We start from the raw sequence: 21,745 nt of genomic DNA on the forward strand, positions 1-21,745 counted from the left end.
GACGCTGAGTACGAGGTTGGGATAGGGGGCTCTGGGAGCGAGACGGTTCGCGGCATGTACGAGAGCAGTCCCTCCTAACACGCTCCTTACGATTGACAAGAACAATACCCACCATAAATAGTGGTCGATTATTGATGAGCCGAAACTTTCATTAGCCAGATTAAGTCAGAGCATGCTGAAGAATAAGTTAATAACACAGACTCTAATGTATTCAAGATTTTTATTAACACCAGAGACCTTTTCGTTCATAAAAGTAATTCTAAATAAATAATTTGCTCTTTTTCAGCTCTAAAAATGGGAATTTATTCGCTGCTAAAAATACTACCATAATGGATCTATGTATATCAACTTTTCTGATTTCGTAAGCCAAAAATTAAGAATAACAATCCATTTGAAGAGCTACACTGTTAATAAGATACATGTATTCCGAGAGAGAGGTTTTCAATGAGTGTCGTAAAGCTAAAACCAAGCCAATTAGTTACCAATTAGGCTACTCAGCCAATCTCAAACTGCAGTAAAACCAAAACCTAAACCGAGGTAATTGCCTCGCTTGAAGACCACTCTGTATAGAGGTTTTCAATTGGGTGTGGTAAAAACAAAACCAAAGTGATTTTTCTGACCAATCACAGGAACAATCCCGTGAACCAATCAAAACTTGAAACAAATACATGCAGCAACGCGAAGCGCGGGATGACACTCACGATTGGTTTTGGTTAAGAAAGTGGCGCGAGATTATAACCCAATCACTAAGCGCAGGAATGCAAAACGAAAGTAATGTGAATTCCTTTCGATACTCAAGTGAAAACCGCTCGATAATGAAAGCATCCTCGAACCGAGGTCTCTTCTACGACGAGGCAGCTGCATCTACACCCCTAATGTACAAGAGCTCTGCGCTCATATCTGAGACATCTGCGAGACATGGGACTGAAATTTCATGAACAATCCTAAGAACTTGGAAACTATTTAGTATTACGATAAGATAATTGTACTGGGCTGTTGGACAAGAGCTATTGCGTGGATGGTTGGGAACAGGATATTGCCGATCCCGGAAATATCATGAGTCCTTTGAACTACTTTAGGATAAAAGCACTACTAAGGAATTTGGTAGCCTTCAATTATATGATGAAAACAGCCACAACATGTACAAGTACATACACGAGGAAAACGTGGTACAGAAAATTCGTCAACATGCTTCAGATTTTGAATACAACTGCGTGTATGAGTAAAAAGTTTGAGTGCAAATCAGCAACAATTATAACTTATTATCCAACTGCAGCGAATACCGTCCAAATAACAGTACAAATGTACAGCGATATTGCAGTTATTTGTACGGTAGAAAACCTGTTTGCCGGACAAGTCGGCACGCGCACGCAAAACTGTCACACTCTCCCTCTTTCACTGATAAATTTATTGACTACAGCAGTTGGATAATAAATCCCTTATTAGATGTTTTGATATGTAGCATCGCTTTATATTTTTACTCGTTGTTTGTATTTTGACTCACCTAACGGGCTCGACAAACTACGGCACAACTCGTAAAACTACGCAGCGATACTACACACCAAAACATCCAATAAGATATATACATCTCCGACAGCTGTGAGTACCATGTATCTGACATGTTTGTTGCTGCATGAGAATAGCAATGCCTTTTGCGATACTTTTGGACAAGTAGTTTCTCCATTTTCGTAAAAACACTTTGATCAGTTCAACAAGCACAGCTGCTGGATATTTTGGCGCCAGAAATGACACTGTTTCACACGCGCATATAATATTTTCTCATACTATAGGCTAAAGTTCTCTAATGACTACTCTAATGTAACAAACACCTGCAGTTCTTACCGAAAAAGCTGGCAAACCCAAAACAATGTCCTCATTACAGTCGAAATTGACGGCTGCAAAAGTACTTCCTTGAAATTAAAACGCGACAAGCCTTGATAAAAACTTTAAATATTGTTCTATGTGATCACAAAAATGGCAACATCTCATGGTTACTTTGCCATCTACAAACAACTCTCTTTTTAAAAGGTCTAGATAGCAGCAGACATGTAAAGATTTTAAGGAAAACGACCAATTTTTTAAGCTGGTAGTGGCTTGATCACGCCACTACCAGCTTTCAACTCAAGATAAAGGAGGCTATCCATATTCAAAAAGAACTACCTTGCCTCAATCAGCAATTACACCATGTAAATCTAAAATTATCCTTTTAATTTACACCTTTTCACGTTCTGTTGTTACTATTTGTCTTAATTAGCATTTTTGCCTACTTATTATTCAACTTGCTTTGTAATCATTCATTCAACTGAAGATGGCAGAAGTTCTGTCGAAACATGTCTTTCAAACTAAAAAATTGGTCGTTTTCCTTAAAATTCTCTTTTTACATTTATATCTCTAAATTAAGTGTACTCATTTTCCCACTTGGATTATCCAAGTTCTGTTACGTTTTATTGCAAACCGAATACAACTTCAACTATAGATGTACGTATATGCTGCAATTCATACCACTACATAACAATCGTTTCAAATGTGCAAATTGTTACAAAGCTTGCCGCCAAAGCTGTCGAATTACAAGTGCATTAACGTGGTATAACACCGACTAGCGAAGGTTGTATTTCTTTCTTTGTGATCTGGGCATTCACGGTACAGTTCTGATATCTGGCGATCAATGCCCAGTTAAATCTTTGAGACACGCCTACACGGATGTCCTGGACTTGTTGAATACCACTAGCAGTCGCGACTCATGAGGGAACTGGACATTCTTTCTTTACGTATTTCTCTATCTCAGTGCTAGCTACTTTCTTCATAATAAAGTCCAGTGTAACAAAGCCCAATACTAACTCTACACTGTCCCAAATGAGGGTCTGCAGTACTGTACCACTAGCAATCCTACCTATTTTTTAGCTCCCTATTTTCACGATCCTTGTTTTTCTCTCTTTTCTTGCTCTTCTTGCCATTTTCGTCTTTCCTCCAGAACTTTAGCTTGAAGTTCCGCGTATTCTCTGAAACGGTCACAGCGATATATCATCAAAAATGAAACGAATAAAGAAGTGGACTTAAGGGTACAGACTTAAGGTGGCTGGTACCAGTTTTCTCGCGCGGGGAGTAGATCTCCATCATGCGTCACCCATGAGAACACGCACGATAGCGGCGCGAGATTTAAAACCCGAAAGACCAAAACAAATATGGCGGCGCGCGGCTTTATTCGCGCAAGGTCACTTTTGTGCTGTTGGAGACGAAATTCGCATATAAAGGAGGCTTTACCTGCTAGGACAACTTTAGTCAATACTGTGTATTTAAGAAAAATTGTTTCGGGAATTCAATGTTTCCTAGATTTCAAAGGCAACACGATCGATCGTGACAGCCACCGGAAGCGTATACAGGACTCGCAAAACAGAGCAAATTTACCCAGAATTTGTGTAACAATCCTACGGAGTAAACCCAGGAGGTTGTCTTTAACGACAACTGCAACTGTAAATGATGTTTTAGCAGCAAACAAAACAAAACGCCTGTTCGGAACTCGCCCGCCCGCGCGGACACACGAAGCAGTCAGCGGTAGTCAAAACAGCTCATGATCTGCTGATCTTACAAAGTCTGGATTTTTGAATGCGTGTCTACGCGCGTGGGAATAACGGAAGTCGCGAATGCTTTTACACGAAAACAAGCCCGGTGACCCCTTCTTTTTATTGTTTTACTATAATATTATTACTGAGAGGAAACGTCAGAAAAAAAATACAAAAATTTTACGGAAGGAAATTTGCACTTTGTGCAAATTGCCCTTTTTCCAAGTTTACAAGAAATCGGCTCCGTAAAATTATTCTAAAATTGTTGTGCATTTTCATTTTCAGATGCCAAAAGCTATTGACTAAAAAAAACTCGGGGTCACTGGCTTAATTTTTTAGTTATTAGTGACATAAGCGAAAAATCAGGTCTGGAAAATCCTTTTGGAATGTTGCCATGGTAACTGCTGACGACAAAGTAACAGAGGTTTTAGGTCAAGTATGAATTATATAATCCAAACCTACAAAACTATTACAGTGGCCCAAGTCCGCCTTTTTGTCCTATTCTTACAAAGTTATGAGCCGTCAAAAACCTGAAAACTGGTACGAGCCACCTTAACTCATTTAAACCTGAAAATGAGAAGCAGGGTACGTTTTGCACACTGGCCTGAGTTAGGTATGGGTTGGGTATGCCGTTTAGATGGAATTGATATTTTTCCCCAACAAAATCTGGCAATTTGAAGCTCTTCTCCTACATGTAGTTTTGCAAAGGGAATTCCTGGTAAGCTGAGGTCACATAATACATAGAGATAGTACATTTAAAAGTCTGACATAGGGTAACGATTTTTAGGTCTTTGAACACCTTGAAATAGAGTATCGAAAATCACATATTTTGGTCATAAATAGAGTAAGGTTTTAATTAAGCGCGCCGCCCATCGTCACTAAAACATTCGGGGAGTACCCTCCGCCCCTTCGGGTAGTGACCTAACCCTGGCCGGGTTGTTCAAAGCCCGATTGAGCTAACCCAGGATTAGCAAGAATTTTAATTTCAGTTTTGTAACTTTTCGGTGAAGTTTGCTGTTTATGTTCGTCCTTCAGTTTTGAGCTTGAGTGAGCTCAAACTACACAAAACCTGAGCAGTAAAAAACATTTTTATACAAGAAAACTTATTACTTCGGTTAGCTTTTAATCCTTGGTTAGCGTTAACCGGCTTTTGAATAACGCGGCCCTGGGGCCCGTTTCTCGAAAGCGCCGGAATCTTTTCGGGCCCGAAAAGCCATTTTTAGTTTATAGATATTTAAAGACAGAGAGGTGTATACGCCTGAAACTTCTTGTATGAAGAGAACCTCTGTTCGTATTAAGAATATATGAATAAAACAGCTCTGTAGTTAAAAGGTGTAAGACTTTGCTACAGCTTTTCGGGTGCGAAAACTTTGCGGGACCTTCGAGAAACGGTGACTAGTTTTTGTTACCTCCTTAGTGATATAGCTTTGCTTTTTAAGTCCGTGTTAATCTCTTGTATCCTGCGTACTTCATCCCATAAGATATCTTCATTCTTGTTGGATTCTCTCCATTTGAGAAATAAGCCCGGCCACAATACCTGTGAGAAAAGCGGATCACCGCTTCTATTCCTTGTACTCTCAAGCGTATTAAAATGTCAATTCTCTACACTAATTATAAGAAATTAATTAAAATGTTAATTGCGAGAATCTGGTAACAGATCAAGACAACATCCGCTTCTTGAGGATAATCTCAATTCTCGCCAATTGCCTGCTTGATTGCGTCCTAAAACTGTATGGAAAAACATGATTGTTATCACATTTGGAGATTGCGGTAAAACGCGCGGATAAATTACTGCTGGAGGATGCTGCATCGCATAATAACTCAACAGGATGACCCTCCACGAATAGCTGTTATTACAGTTATCAGGGGTTTGACACAGACGAGGCGAAAGGGTCAGTTCTGCTTTGTATTGACCTTTTCGTCTCGTTTGTATGCCTTTTCAAACAAACGAATATTTGATCGCAGGCTCAATTGTAATTTAACCATTGTTTTCCTCCGCCATTCACCAGCAAAAAAGATGAACTAGGCACTTTGTTCCCGGTTGACCATTATTTGATCAGGTTAACAGTTGAGTGATTTTCATTGGTTCATGGCACATGAACAGCAACTGCAATGCATGTGCTTTTTAGCTCGAGCTAGGGATTGCTTACCATTTGTCGCCGGTTGAATAATGGTAAGGGCTTTTCCAAATCAGTAAGCCAACTAAACAAGGTGAAGAGTACTACCTTTTTAATTGGGTTTCCCGTTGTTGTTTTTTGTCAATGAGACCCTGCAAACTAGGGAATTTAGCAAATGGTAAGGAAATTCACAACTTCCGTTCGCAACAGAAATAGAGGAGTACCTCTGGAGCACGCTTTCACACCAAACTGACCATTATCACCAAAAACTGTCCAGTAGAGGTGTACCACGTGACTTAATTTGACCGATCAGTGTGGCAGAAAACTCTTGGTATGTAAAACTTGGGATATTACGCTTATGCTCGGCTGAGCAAAACTCAAGTTAGCCTAGTCGCGTACAGATGTCAGTGTGCACATGTGGTTTCACTGTCCCACCACAATACAAACCTAAACACTTACCAGACTTTGCGATGCCACAGAAGGCCACAAAACAGAGTTGTTGGGTTCATACATGGGATTTAACAGCGGCTTCAGAATATCTTGCTGGTTAAGATATGACCTGCGGCAAGGGTAAAGAGGAACGTCAACTACATGGTATGCCTTCTACAAAAACAACAGCAGAAAACAAAGACATACACAACTCACCATAAAGAAATCGTCTTAGATTTTAACTTCGCTGTTTTCCTCTCTCCTTCGTTGTTGCACAGGAACGTCCCTGAAATATTAGAAAAGGCTGCTCAGAACGTTTCAGAGATATACAAAAAAGGATGGTAACAAATGCTAAACTTTTCAGGAGTTTAAACAATAGTTTTGTTCTATGGAGTATCTCGTCATACACTCCCTCAATCCTCTTGAAGCCCTTGGGCACATAAGATCATCTCCTTATGCTTTAATCCTTACTACTTCCACGGGAGAACATTTCAAAATTAGAATGATGAGTTAATAATTCCAAGACAGAAACCAAACTAGATCACTAGCAACTGTTAGTTCTCTCCTATGAGGATAGTTTTTTAGCGGTGCATAAATTTTTTGTCCTTATTCTGTTCTTTCCTTTACCCAAATCGCGCTAACACTAGTGGGACCTATTTACAGAGACTTAACTAAAGTGGGGTTGGAAGCCATATGCCCTCCGACAACGAGTTGGTGACAGTCCCCACCAACTATGCCCTCACAAAACGTCAGCTGAATCTATTCAAACAACCTTTCAACCATTACACATGGCTTCCGAAGCCCCTTCCACTTAACTGCTTCACAGTTTGATGACATTTGATTTAAGCACAGCCATTTTTCTCACTTTTTCAAATGCACAACCCTATTACTTACCGAACTGTGAGTAGTACGCATGCTCAAACAGCGTGATAAGGAAACGGTCATTGAACTCAAAAGAGCATGGGAACTGCTGGTAAATCTATCAAAGCAACAAAAACATAGGTCAGGTTTACGTAATTATTCTCCAATCATTCTTATGAATGATTGGAGAATAAACATTTCGATTTTGGGATGTAGTGAATCAACTAACCTGCCAAACACAGTCAAGGAAGAGAAGAAAAACTGCTCCCTGTCCCTTGTATCTACCTGGAGACACACCCACTTTCACACAGCGCTCAGCAAATGGATGGCCACCACGCAACCACTCTCTATCAATCAGCCCCTCAAACCTGGAATACATAATCAGCAAAAGTCTCTATTAGCCTTGGTTAGTAGAAAATAAAGAAGGCGGACATGTTGAAAATGCCGTTACAGTGCTGGGTGCCATACTGTTGCCACTTGACAAGGTCTTTGACTAATTTTTGCACAACATTTTACCAGCTCTTTTAAAAATCTGAGAAGGTGGCAGAGTTAACAAAATGTCAAAAGCAAGTGTGGAACTTGACATCGTCACCTCTCACAATTCTGGCATTTATTTTTAATTGGCCAGTCGTCAGAAGACATGTTAAAAGTTGTCAAAAGTCAATCTAAACTTTTGTTGGCAATGGTATGGTACACAGTACTTGATAATCAGATAGATGATTTGTCTTTAAATTGTCATTAAAACCTGCCGAGAATGATACTCTAACTTACAAACAGATGTAGCCAACATTTATTAATGTTTACAACAATCACTATTGAATACACTATAATTATTGTTAAAACATTTTCTGGAAAATTAGTCATAACTTGGCAAAGATAAGTCAGTCATCTGACAGGAATAAGCAAACATATAGATCGAATATGTAACCTCTTGAGTTTGAATAGCGTTAATTCTAATCTGACATGAGAGGACTGACTCAGCTATCATACATTACTTGCAAAAATTTTTTTGCAATGATGATCTCTGGTAAAAAGAACCTCGTGGTCAAGCAAATACAAGCACATACGGTAATCTATTGTAAACGAGTTGCTCAAATTTTCCTGCAAAATCGCCGGTTTTACAAAGGCAACACTTATAAGTAGTCGGTGTTTCTGTTGCTGTTGTTATTGCATAGGCTAACACTCATAATTTTCCGGGAAAAAAATGGCAAAATTGTCGTCTTTTTTAGTCAAAAACGTTCGTCAAATCAGTGCAAAACCGACCACTTTCTAGCGAAATTTGCTCAGAAAATTCCTACGAAATCAGCCGTTTTTACTGATCGTTTTTGAGCGAAATTTCCCCTGAAATTTTCCGCGAATTTCCCGCGAAATCGGCCGTTTTTTCCGCGAATTTGTAATTGAAAATCCCTTAAAATTTGACTTTTTTCCGCGACCTATCAAAAGCCCTGAAAAAAATTTCAGAAGTTAAAATTCCGGGCGATTCTTTTCCAGACACTATTTATCTCATTTCGGACAAATTTCAGACAAAAACTTCGGACACTCGGCTGAAACATAGCCTAGAGCAAATTTACGCCTACAAAGCATAAATTAGACTGAACCATCATGTGACGTGTGAAAATGATAGTTTCACTGCACCCTCAAGGTTTTAGTATACACGTACACGAAAATAACACAAAAAATTCTATCAAGCCGTTACATATCTCAGAATTTGTTCCATAAAGGAAACTAAGAGCTTTGGAGCTACTCAAAAGTTTTATACTGCAATGTAAAAATTTCGAACGTTTTTTTGTAGTAAAGTAATCCGATCATTAACAGTAATAAACCTCACCCTTTGGTTGTTCTGCACATAGGATCCAAGAGAACCTGTGCCAGTGATGTTACTTGCAATGTGGCATCTGTTCCAGCATCACCGTGTACTAACACAGTTGTTCCTAATGTGGTGACAATACAACATATAAGTCAATAAGCTTAATAGATATATATTATTTATACATGCTCTTTTTATTTTACGTTATACAGGGCCCTCGTTGATACCAGTCCTGCGACTGAAGGGGTCACCCTGTTTAAATATCGATTATTATTATAATTATTATTATTATTATTATTATTATTATTATTATTATTATTATTATTATTATTAAACAATGTACTGCTTGATCCGTTGATGGGGCATTCATGTTATGTGTTAACTTGCCTGTTGTTGATACAATTCACCCACAATTTAATACGTTTGTATGGTTGTAACGATCAAGGTGACACTAAACAGGTGACTCAAAACTTCACGACAGTGCTGATAACAACTGAACCTTGCCCAATGGACATCTCCATAATATGGACACCATTAATACTGCAGACAGTTCACTTGGTACTTAATTAACCTGAATTCATATAATTTGCACTCCTATGATAAAGACACTCTAAATCATGGATTGCCTATTTCTTGTACAGCTTTCTCTCAGGCCTTTACGTTCAACTGATTTTGGTGACACCTGTGTGACAAATGGCTAGGAGTACACTTTTCACCTCAGACCACACGACCTAAAAATGATTGACTGAGGCAAAATATTGTGGCCTAGAGACTGAGCAAAATTGTTGCTGTGTAGCACTTTGAATTGAATTGCATTCAATTTAAAGTTTACAAAAAATGCTTACAGTCTGTATGTGTAGTATTTTATTAAAGTCAGCTCACTTGAAACCAGAATAATCAGAATTCACAAAATATCTACCTCTACATGTATAATTTATATCAATATGGACACCACTATGATTTAGACACGCAGCTCTGGCCTCGTGGTGTCTGGATTAACAAAGTTCAAGTCTCCTTGATTAATAATTGTTTGTATTTTTTTCTCTGAAAAAAAAATATGACCTTTCATCAGCCCAACTGCTGTTTCAACACAATACTACTGAAGTTATGGTTGATAATCTTAAATAATAATTTCACACTACCTTGTGTGTCCAAGCACTGAGCAACAAAACAAGCTGTGGATAACACACTCTGAACATAATCCAACCAAGAACTTGACTCCAGTTTAGACAGCCATGCATTCATGCTGAGTTCTGGATCTAAACTGGCTATAGTAACAAAAGAATAGAGTGAATTACTCCTTACAAATCCTTCACAAAATTCTGGAAAATGTTCTCTCAACCCCACAACAGAGCATCCTCTCCCCATAGGTCCAATGCTTTGAATTCATGACATGATGTTATCGCTGTTTCGCCATAGCACTAATCGAGTGTAAACCAAACTGGGTGTGAACTTCAAACATTGTACGATTTTATTTGTTTACATGGATACAAGTTTGACTAGGAAAAAATGACAAGCAAACAGAAAATGAATACAACAATAATAAGTGAAGGAAGCTAAGCAAAAATAACGAAACTGTAGCCCTTAAATTCGTACAAGTACATGCGCAAAAAATGTAAATTATTTGTCCCGTAGGGGTATCATGATTTGCATAGGGAACAAAAACAATAGCAGGCAATGCAAGAACGTTACACTGTATATTGTGTGCTCCTTCTATTGTACCCTTATTATTACAGTACTCATTAATTTCCATGGGACATAAAGGTCATGACAGAAGAAGAGTTCACTAAACACAATTACACAAATTTCACAGTTTGGTACAAAAATTGTGTTGAAGGAACTACATGTTATGAAAGATCTTTTTTCATTGATCCCAATATGCAAAGAAAGCTGTGTCCAATAGCCCAGGGCTAATGGATTTTTAACTTGGACTTATAGTGGATTCCATCCTTTGCTTGTCCAACTGACAAGGGAGATTTTTGTGGGAGTGTTTTGAGGAAATTCAAATGACAAAAATACTATTAATTAAGAAATAAAGATATTGAATTAAGTTAATTTTAAATAATTATCATTAATTAATCACCATGGTTAAAAACAAAAAAAAACTTTTTTGAGGGATAGTGACAATAACTTTCAGGCTAGCTTGTACATCAAAGTTACAGTATTTCCAAATTATTATAATAATTATAATTGTATTTTTTGCATTGTGGATCGTTATTAACTAATGGGTCATGTCAGAATCAGCTCTCCATTGTATAATTATTGTAAAGCTCCTTCTTGCAATAATAATGAACACGACTATAATAAAAAATAAAAGATAAAATTGATTAACATGTTTTAATTTGTGATGAAGCACAGCATGATATACATTGTGTAGTACAAAGAGCAGCAGTAACCCTGTGTTCTCTCTGTTGCATAACTCACTATAATGCTCCAATAAAAAGAGCAAAATCCTTTCTCTTTTTAGTGAATTATCAAAATCAATTGCTTAATTGGTATTGAATGATGGAGATATACATCAACATGTACATTCTGTACCTTCAGCAAGTTTTGCAATGCTATCATTAAGTGCTGGAAATCTCTCAATATTCTGATGAACTCTTTTCCACTGAGGATAATGAGACTCTGGCTCTACCCCTCCACCTGTGAAAACAAACAAACAAATACCTAAATAAACAAACTAACAAGAGTACACAGAGGGGTAATGGGTCAGACACAGAGATCATAGCCACGTGTAAATTAAACATTAACCATCACAACAACTTGCCAGTCTCAGAACTTGTGACAAAGAACATCTTACTCAGTCCAGCTACATGTACATGCATATTTGAACACTTTCAATTTGCCACTGCCATTTACCTGTTACCATCATAATGTCAGCGTGACAAATTACTTCAGTCTACATTTTGGCGCAACATTTCACATGTATTTGAATTTGACTATGCCCTTGAAATTATTTCCTACTTGAAACTTGTCATCACTTGATTACCCAATGTATGATATTTTAAATTACTATTCAACTCAACAGTAAAACACACGATAGTTTCACTTGTACCTTTACTCCTGCTGTTCATGGCCGCAGCTTGTGATCTGGTGTCGATAATGAATCCCTTGGAGGCACCTCCAAGAGTATCATTTATCAATTTCTCGTCTTCTCGACTTCTTTTACTTCCTATAGCAGTCAATGGCTGGCCACATCGCAATAGTACAACCTGTGTGTTAATCAAAATAACTTTTAAAAGGAACTTTTCAAGGCCCAAGTTTAACTGTTTAAAAAATGAAAGATTAACACTGACAGTAAATGTTACGTGAGCAACTTAATGAGCAGTTGCAAAAATTCCAGAAAAAAAATCAGGCTTGAATGGGATTCAAACATGACCTCTGTGTTTCTGGTACTGTGTTCTACCAATTGAGCAATCAAACTATCTGCAAGCTCCTTCCTTTGTGAGTTTGTGTTACACCCATAAAAGATGAAGACATGCATTTAGCCAAACCAATTTATCAAATGTCATGTATTTGTCATGATGTTTGGGGGTGGGGAGGGGGGGGGGGGGGGGGGCTCACAGCAATTGTATTCACTTGTATAGATTGAAACAGAAGTTCAATTTCCACACATTTCTTCCAGAACATGCATTACTCATTAATTAGGCATAATCTGAAACTAAGGAAATAAATATCAAACTAACCTGTCTACATCTACCCCCTTCCCTCAAAGAATCAAGGTCCAGAGGGGTCTTTTTAAGGGGAGGGGACAGATGTGCACAGGCTAAAATCAAACTGGTTAAAAAAAATTTAAACCAGAAATGGAATTGAACGACAATATAATTTTTAACAATAATTCTTACATGCATGGATTATAGTACAAATTTAAAAGTCCACATGCTTGGCTGAAGTCTATAACTCTGATGACTGTACAAAATGGCCATTCGTTCTGTATTATATAGAAAGCATGATCACATGCACATTGCAATTAAGACAAGTAACCCTGAATCCTTACTCCATTTCTTTTATGATAATAGCTTAGGACTGGAAACCTTCCAGCATGTCTGAATTGAGCTGATGCTTTCAGAGTGTCATCAGAAATTTTCACTGGTACAATAACACTGGCTGGATAGCTAGGGCACAACTGCAAAACAAAACAACAAGCAAGCAAACAAACTAAAAATGAACACCTGTCTTCAGATTTCAAATGATACTAAACACTGCAGCAAAGAAGGTGCAACATAATGACGTGTACATATATCTGTACATTGCACTTAGTGAAGAAGAAAATTTTCAAGATACTTAATTTAGCTATCAAATGAATGCAACTAAGTTTACAAGGTTGTCACTCTTAACAATACAACACAGCTCTGTAGAAACCACACAAAGCTCTAAATCCAAATTAACATGACAGGGAGAATCAGTCTTGATAGATGGAGTGAAGACTCTTAATTCTGGGATAATGAAAAGACTAATACAAAAAGCCACGTAAACCTGCACCTGCACCTGCACCAGGGATCAGACTATCTCAAGCAAAATTCTGAGAAGGAAAATGAGTGAGGAGACGATCAAAGAAGAGAAAGAGGCAATTGGTCAAGAGCAGGAGGTGAGGGAGCAATAAAGTGACACCACCAATTCATTTGATGTAGGGTGCAAAGAAAACCAATTTTCAGGCTAGCTCTTTCATCAAGCTGTAACTATGATATGCCAGAGCTCCCAAAGGCGGTTGTGAATTCCCTCAAATATTTTCCTTCCAAAGCTTCACTTCCCTGAAGGGCAAGTGAAGAACAGAATCAACTGGCCCAAGTGCAAAATCCAGTAGACCCAGGCTATTGGACACAATTTGCTTTGCACCCTGTGAAAGCTATTTTTTCTGTCTATATATACAGAGTTGTCAGTACTTTCAAATTGTTGTATAATTGTATTTACTCTATACTTGTACAAACCTCATAATTACTGTTCACATGACTTATTCTCCAGCCCTGAGTAATAGCACAGAGTTTGGAGAATTCCATCTCCGTACTGAACAGATCCCAGCCATCTTCTTCAATAACTCTTAGGTGTCGGTAAAAGAAAGGATACCTCAAATTCGTATTTTCTGAAATAAAAATAATAACATTCTACAAGTAAATTTACAAGTCAATATATAAACAGGTTACATATTAGATGAAATAACTACTAACAATGCTTAACAGCCACTTTAGACCCTACTAGTGACTTGTGTTATTTGGCTCAGTCCTGATCAACTTGAATGAAGCATGACACTACATAATGAGGGGATCTCATGTACAGTTGATTTATGTAACTTAATGATGAATTAACAAATCCATCCCCAGTACACTCAGATCACTCTGATCAGTCTGGTCCCTCTATTTATCATCATTTGGACCAACATGTAATTCATCCTGTTTTGTCTTCAAATGAAACATGAGACCCAAGACACAAGATTCAAGTCTCCAGGGGTTTCATTAAGGGTAAGCTAGGCACCAGGCAAATATATTGACCAGCTGTGATGATGATTTTGCTCACCTGGTTTGACCAACTAGAGGAAAGTTTTACTTTCAGATCAAAAAGTTTTGCCAACCTGTAACTGAAAATGTTAATTAAACCCCTGAGCCTGAATGGATGTTTTTTCATTCATATTATCTCCACGGGAGAACTCCCATATGAAAAGTCAGGGAAACTCGTCTCACTTAGGGAGCATAATTCAAGGATTCTGGTCTTACTTAGGGTATATGTTCATAAGGAAGTGCCACTATTTTTAGCTGTTGAAGTATCTTTTATAAGGGTGTACTTGCAGAAATAATAATAAAAAACGCTTGTTCATGTATTTCCATTTTTAGGCTAATTTCCAATGGTCTCTTGAGTGATCTCAAGTGCAATCTACTAGCATGACTGCTTTCATGAACAGCAGCTGCGAGCCTATTACATTTTAAGTGGTATCTTTTAGAGGTCAAATAAAACTTGCACCACGCCCAGATTGGTCTCCTTTAGGGGCTTAATTCCTTTTCATATGGGAATCCCCCTCCCTGGGAGATTATTTCTCCCTCCTTACATTCCCTTCTCTCCCCTCCCAGTTTCCTTCCTTCTTCTCTTCCCCCCTCTTTTCTCTTCTCCTCCCCCTCCTCTCACTAGCCCTTTAATTATATGTCAAAATAGAGTAACATTACTGAAACAAATTGAGCTATATCGACCTACCGATTGTTGAAAGTACTTCAATAGATGATGCCACATTCAATGCCTCTTCAATGTTGTTAAACTTCAGTTTCACCAAGTCAAAGTTCTTACAACAGATGGTAAGTGTTCCATGTTGACCTCTTGCTTTCTTCTCAACATGCTCCACTGCTGAGTGCAAAAGCTGCAGGAAATGAAGTATGTTAGTAAGCACATGTACACTTTGTTTGTACATGTACAAAGGTAGAAGTAAAAAATCAAACCTGGTATCAACTACTGAAGTAAAACGTTCCTCACTCCAAGCTTACGTTATTGTCAAAAAGAATAGCGTAATATTAGGACAGATACAAGTAGATCCCATAAATTGCACATTTGCACACCTGCCAACCCTGATAAAGGGAAATTGGGAGACCAATGAAAAAATCGGGAGATTCTATTATTGAGATAATCTGGGAGTTTTGTCTTTCTGCTGTGAGAAAAGATAAAAAGTTGTCAGACTCACGGCAGAATCATGAGAGTTGGGAGGTCTGAAATTAACAACAGGAGTGAAAAAACTTGAAAACTTGAATGTACATGAAGCTACGAATTGTAGGTTAAAATTACAATGTCAAATGCTAACAACAAGCAAAATTCAAAAATTGAATTTTGGCAGACAGTGAAAGCTATATTATAATTGGCATTCACTTCTGGGTTAAGTTCCTAAGGATATAAAGTTCTGGTTTCCTGGGCAACTGTCTGAAAAAGCTGCAATCCTTCTCGTGTTCTAACAGTATAAACATACGATTCAATAAAAATTCTGTCAAGTAGCATTACGATCCTCATTCGTCTCCAAAATGAGTTGAAGAGAATCAACAAACAGCAACAGGAACACAAGCTGAAATGCAGACTATAGTGTATAACAGTACCCTCCCCCTGCTACAACACGTCATCAGTCAAAACAAGTGCTTTTACATGTCCGAATAACATACGGACATATTAAGCTCAATTCAATAATTAATTCCAACTTCTAGGGGATTAAAACACAATTTAAGCAGTTTAGGTTTAAAAATTTCGGTAGTGACTGTTATTTGACATTGACTTACAATCAGCTCATCCCTGTGCTCTGTCCGAGAAGAAAAGATCAAGTGATGACCTGTCACGCACAATGTACCCTCCAAGTAAGCACGCCCTCTTCGCCTCAGAGAAACCTTTTCAATGCGCGGCGATTTGATATACTCCACAAACTCCATGAGGGAGAAAGTTTTACATTGATAAGAAGTTAAATTACTGTGGGAAACGCTGCAAAAAAACACAAACAATCGACTACATTTTCTTCGGGTCTCTACCGGTCACTAACTGTGGTTTCTTCCAGCTAAGCAACCAAGCTTTTATGAGCCTGCTTCACTGTATCAGCGGAGTTGTTCATCAATCCAATATGGCGTCAAAGAGCGCGCTCGCCCCAAAACTTTACAAGAGGTTTTTGCAAGTTTGCGAGCAATGGCCGGTTGACCAAAATCGTCTAGGAAGAGATCTTGGAGAGCACCTCAACAGAAACCTTGTACCACGTATAAAAAATGCTCAAATTGACGTGAGTTGACGTTTTTCGTCTCTCATCTTGCATTAGTCATGACCAGCTTACGTAAGAGAGAGAGTTCGTGTGTTCAGAAGTCAAATGTTCCCTCTATTAAGGTTTTGGTTTTTAATTTTCTTTCAGCCAAAAGAGGCCGAGAAGATGCTCGACAGTCTTATAAAGATAAGTTCAAATTACTACCGAAACAAGGTAATTGAATCTTTGAAAATTAATGTGTCTGGTACGGAATTTCCTGACTTGTAAAAGACTCGTTAAAAATATGTAGCCATATAAGTAAACACTAGAATGTGTGAAAATAAATGATTTAATGGTAACTTGAAAGATCAAAATTGGTTATTGTTGTTAAAAAAAAATTGAAATAATAAAATTTCTCTTTAATTATTTTTTATCCTACAGTACCCCCGTAAAAAAGAAACGGCCTTCACTGGAGATAACTTACAGACTTGTAAAGAAGCAGCTTCATTTTATTTATCGTCAGGTAAATAAAAATTAACCATACTGTACATGCTAATTCTCACTTCATGCCTTAGGTGTGAGTCTCACATGGTCTGGTGGAGAACTTCAATTTCACATCTGCTCGTGCCAGAATCTTGCACCTGGCTTGAAGATTTGAGCTATAACAACCTTAAATAACACACTTTTAAATTATATAAATTCGGACAAGGGAAGAAAAGAAAAGTCTGAATGTATTTAAACAACAAATTATACACTTCCCCCAATTTTTGGAACTTCCAAGGGAAAAGTCTGGCGACCATGTTATGTTTGACGAAACACCCTGAACCTGGGACTGGAAGACGTTAGAAGCAACAAGTAACCAAAAAGAGTACAAAGATTCTGAGTTTGCCTCATCCTCGCAGTGAATAGAGAAGTTATTTGAATTTGAATCTTAGGCATCACTCAGACTAGTCTCCTTCGCAGCCGATATTAGAGTCATCACACAACACTTCTCCTGCAAGAGAAGCATTGCGTGACGACGCTAATAATGGCTGCGAAGGAGACTACACTCACACCAAGTCTCTAAAACTGTACATATACAGCAAGGTCATTCATGTATATGTTTTCAGATTTCATGATAGTATTTTGTTTTTTCACTCAACCAGATATGCAGAAGAAATCAAGAGAACAAACTTGGTGGGAGAAATTAATTCGCAAGAAGGCTCCCGGGAGTTAAAGTGGCATATGATCTGGGATGACAGTGATGTCAAATCACTTGTTATAAATGGACACACTACTTGTACAGCCATTTTCCTGAACATATTTACTTATATATTTGCTGGGTGGATGGACACTTTATGTGGCAGTACATGTGCTACAAAGTCATACATCTGGAAGCTTACAGAAACTGGACGGACTTAACCCCTACGGTTGGCTCCCATGTGAAAAGATACGGAATTCTTGTTGCAAAATCTGAATGAAAGAGGACCAATCTGGGTGTGGCACAAGCTTTATTTAACTTCTTATTCTTAAAGATACCACTTAAAAGGAAATAGGCTCAATAGACCAATTTTGATATATTAAAATTCGGCTAAAACAATAGACCTCAGTACGAGGCTCTGGGGAATAAATATAGAGTTTGTGGGGTTTATTCTCCAGAGCCTCGTTCTGAGGTCTATTGTGTTAGGCTGAATTTTAATATATTGAAATTGGTCTATTACCAGCTGCTGTTTAGGAAAAGAGCCTGCCCTAGTAAATGTGACTTGAGAGAGCAGTAGAAATCAGGGCTAAAAATGGAGAATTTGAGAATGTTTTATCATTGTTATTTCTTCAAGTGCACCCTACTTTGGCAACTGAAAATAGTATTGTTTTGTCCTGAACACCCTAAGTGAGGACAAAATCCTCAATTTACATCCCTAAGCACGACAATGAGCATCCCTGACTGTTTCATATGGTAGTCTCCCCTGGAACTTGAGCCTTGGGTTCAGTGGATTCTCTAACCATAATGCTGCTCTCCCTATAGTTACTAATTGTGGTGTATTAATTCTCCAAATTATACCATGATTGTTATGAGTTTTCCATAATGTAGCTGGCATGCATTTTTTCAGGTCTGACTCTTTGAGCAAATGCAAAACTCCAGAGTATTTAATATTATTTGATGACTGCAAAGAAAAAAAAACACAGTTTACAACAACAATATTTATTTTATTTGATGAATTAGGTGTTTTGAAAAAAATAACAATGATCTCTGAAGTTATTTAATAAAAATAAATTTAGAACATTTTTTTCTGGATATTATTTTCACCAAGACCAAAGTTGCACCAAATGTTCATTTTGGGGAGCAAAGTCTCTAAAACAGCAGGCCAGGTAATTAAATTAAAACATCTAAAGAAGTCTTGATTGTTAACAACTCGTGTAATCCATTATAGTTTAGCAATAAACCACTTTTAATTGCAGTGTGTTAACCTGCTCCATCTACAATAAGTTGCCTTCTATATAAAATAGATTAACTGGCCCAAATTAAACTGTTGAACACTTAAACAAAAGTAAAATCATTTTGTTAGTCTTGTCTTCTTTATTATGTAAATATTGAAAGTGACAAAGTTCTTCAAAGTTGCCTCTCATTGATAACTCAGAGGCAAAAAGAGTAGATCTGGTGATTCCTATGTCTCTGTTGAAATTAAAGTGCATTCCTATAAAGCTATAGGGGAATCCACGTTGTTTCCAATATTTGCCTCATTGGCATAAGGAATTCAGTTTCTGATGGAGCTACAAATAAATCAGTTCTGAATATTGAAAGGTCATAGTACAATTAACTCTGCCAATGAATATGAGCCTGATCTATTGAATACTTTTTGTGCAACACGGGTTTAAAAACTCAAAATTTTACAAAGAATGTATGAGCTCATTGGCACTTTTGCCACCCAGAAATTTTGCAGTTTGAATATTACACCCAAAGAGCCAAAATTTCACCATGTTTTAGGTTTCACTAGCTTTTGAGCTGCCTGGAGTCAATTCATATGTAACATGTTTCCTTCTGTAGACAAAGTCATATGCAAAGGAGCAAAAATGTAAACAATGATCAATGTCAGCATGAATCCCCCTACAAAGTACATTCAATAGTCCCTTTCCCAGTTGTCTTTTGCCTCTTTTGCCCCTGTATGAAAACCATTGATAAATATGGTGTATGAACATTACTGGCATGCCTATTTTCATTTTAATGTTTTTACAGAAATACTTGTTTTGTATTGGAGGCAGAAGATAAAACTTAATCTGATATAGAAAGCTATGGCTTGATCCACAATGTTTGACTTGAAAATGACCGGTATAGAGGCTTTGCAGAAAATGGACAGTAGCACAAAGGAAGTCATATGTAAGACCCCTTTAACTCCAACTAAGCATTTCAGTGGAGCATTATTCTAAAGACTAAGGTACCAAGGCTACAAGAGCAAGTCCAAAAAGCCTTTGAGAACAAGGAAGTGAAGAGAAGTGCAAGGACAGACAAGAGGTCCTTTATGGAGGAGCTGCCTTATGAAGCTGGACAAGCTGCAGCAAGGGAAGTGATGAGTGTCATCTGCAGGATCCCCAATGATATTTGTGGTAACGACACCAACCAATCTTACTAGCCTCCTTTGCAGCCGTCACAAACAACAGCTCTGAAGGAGACTAATATATAGATTTGGCCAAGCTCAACAGTGGAGCTCCTATAACAATAAATTAACCTGCCTTGAGCCTGTGATCCAATTGAAAAACCAGTTCCTGGTCAGTGGTCAACTTCAAAAAACACATGACCTCGATGAGCTCTAAACCTGAGCCCATGATATGGTCATGTGATACTGGTCAGCAGATACCTTGATTTGCAGGTGTCAATTGCCTACAACATGGATGTCCAATATCAAAGATGTATGTGGTAAATCAAGGCTGTAGGTCTTGGTTGGCCTATTAGTTGGGAGTATGGCCGCCATGTTGTGCGACATCGTCATCATTTTTCGACGTAAGGCACATGTGCCCATATTCCATGCCGTTAGCCATGTTGACCATGCAAAAGGCGTTGCATGGTTTTCTATTTCTATGTATGCGTGTGGTTCTGTTCCTATATGTAGAGTTATGGTGCTCCGTCTGACAGCCCTTTGGACCACCAGAGCTCTGCTACAAATATTAATCAATCTGTCCCGGTCAAAGATAAGGTTGGCTTGACAAGAGAGCATATTAAACAAGCAAACAAATAGATTAAGCATCTCCAGGAGCTGCTAAACTACTCAGAACCAGATAAACCCATCAACTCCCCACCAGTCGATGATGTTCTTGAAATTTACACCAGCCCACCCACATTGTTACAACTTCCATGAAAGCCACGAAGAGTGGAAAAGATTTTGCCCTGAGTCCATCCCTGCTGAGATGCTGAAAGCTAGCACTGATAGTTCCACAAAAATTCTAACTGACCTAGGATACATCCCAGTTGACTGGACTAAAGGCCTTATCATCAAAACATGAAATAAAGGAGATCTCCAAAATGTACACGACAAAGAAGAGATGAGTCCTCTATCTGTCCCTGGCAAAGTTTTCCATGGAGTTCTCCTGATAAGCAAATAGGCAGCTACATGTATTGACAGCAACCTAAGGCAAGGACAAGCAGGATTCAGATACAGTAGAGTCTGAAATATTGGACACAACTCTACACTACAGAAGATTGTCAAGTAGTGTTGACAGTGGACTGTTTATTAACTTTTAAAATTGACTTCAAAAAGGCATTTGACACAGCACAGGGTCAATCTGTGGAAGATTCTAAATTCATAATGAAGTTCCAGCTAAGATTAACATAAAGCAGGGACAAGCTAGTTCATGTTGAATAAGACACATGTTGCAGGGATATAGAGGTTTTGCAGGGCAGCCATGTTACGTAGCAGGAACAATGAAAATGTTTTGCATTGGAAAGAACATTTTCCCATGGCTGCCATGCAAAACCTCCATACTATAATACACGAGCTGGTAGCAGATTGAGGCATGAAAATGTGTTGTAGCAAGGGTGGTTTGTACACTGCAACATTTAAGAAAATAAAAAACATGATATATAGCTCTGGATCTGCCACTGACAAGTCCTACACATTGCTTGTTCAAGGGTAAAGACTTATTTGAGACGTTGTCGTGCAAAATAACCAGCTAAGTTTCATTAGCAAGTTACAGTTAGTCATGTGACATTGTTTGGAAAAAAAAATCAAACTCCATTAAGAAATGAATTACACTGAGACCTCAATAACACAACACTGTCCCTGTCAACTTTATTGCAACTTGAAGTTACTTTTAATTAATT

The 21,745-nt window shown here is 38.0% G+C and overlaps 3 protein-coding genes across 3 annotated transcripts in view; 1 reads left to right on the forward strand and 2 right to left on the reverse strand.

Moving 5' to 3' along the window:
• Window positions 1-206: 206 nt before the first annotated feature.
• On the reverse strand, window positions 207-16,162 carry LOC145494741 (myotubularin-related protein 9-like). The gene is made up of 14 exons (XM_081474314.1): window positions 16,013-16,162; window positions 14,955-15,114; window positions 13,703-13,854; window positions 12,772-12,900; window positions 11,830-11,986; window positions 11,313-11,417; window positions 9,917-10,042; window positions 8,796-8,898; window positions 7,197-7,335; window positions 7,001-7,085; window positions 6,323-6,392; window positions 6,137-6,236; window positions 4,970-5,097; window positions 207-2,999 (listed from the first exon to the last, which is right to left on the reverse strand). The coding sequence occupies exons 1-14, from the start codon at window positions 16,157-16,159 to the stop codon at window positions 2,912-2,914; spliced, it is 1,689 nt and encodes a 562-aa protein (XP_081330440.1). The 5' UTR covers window positions 16,160-16,162; the 3' UTR covers window positions 207-2,911.
• A 112-nt stretch (window positions 16,163-16,274) lies between these two features.
• Window positions 16,275-18,918, forward strand: LOC145494837 (ubiquinol-cytochrome c reductase complex assembly factor 2-like). Its single transcript, XM_081474413.1, has 4 exons — window positions 16,275-16,497; window positions 16,624-16,689; window positions 16,897-16,978; window positions 17,601-18,918. Exons 1-4 carry the CDS (start codon window positions 16,300-16,302, stop codon window positions 17,669-17,671), a joined length of 417 nt encoding a protein of 138 aa, XP_081330539.1. The 5' UTR covers window positions 16,275-16,299; the 3' UTR covers window positions 17,672-18,918.
• A 2,770-nt stretch (window positions 18,919-21,688) lies between these two features.
• LOC145494729 (protein fem-1 homolog B-like) overlaps window positions 21,689-21,745 on the reverse strand; it is a 4,298-nt gene continuing 4,241 nt past the window's right edge. Inside the window, exon 1 of the mRNA XM_081474300.1 lies at window positions 21,689-21,745. This exon is cut by the window's right edge and continues 4,241 nt beyond it. The gene's annotated coding sequence lies outside the window, so the exon portion shown is untranslated.

Source organism: Orbicella franksi, chromosome 8 (genome assembly GCF_964199315.1).
Source record: "Orbicella franksi chromosome 8, jaOrbFran1.1, whole genome shotgun sequence".
NCBI lineage: Eukaryota > Metazoa > Cnidaria > Anthozoa > Scleractinia > Merulinidae > Orbicella > Orbicella franksi.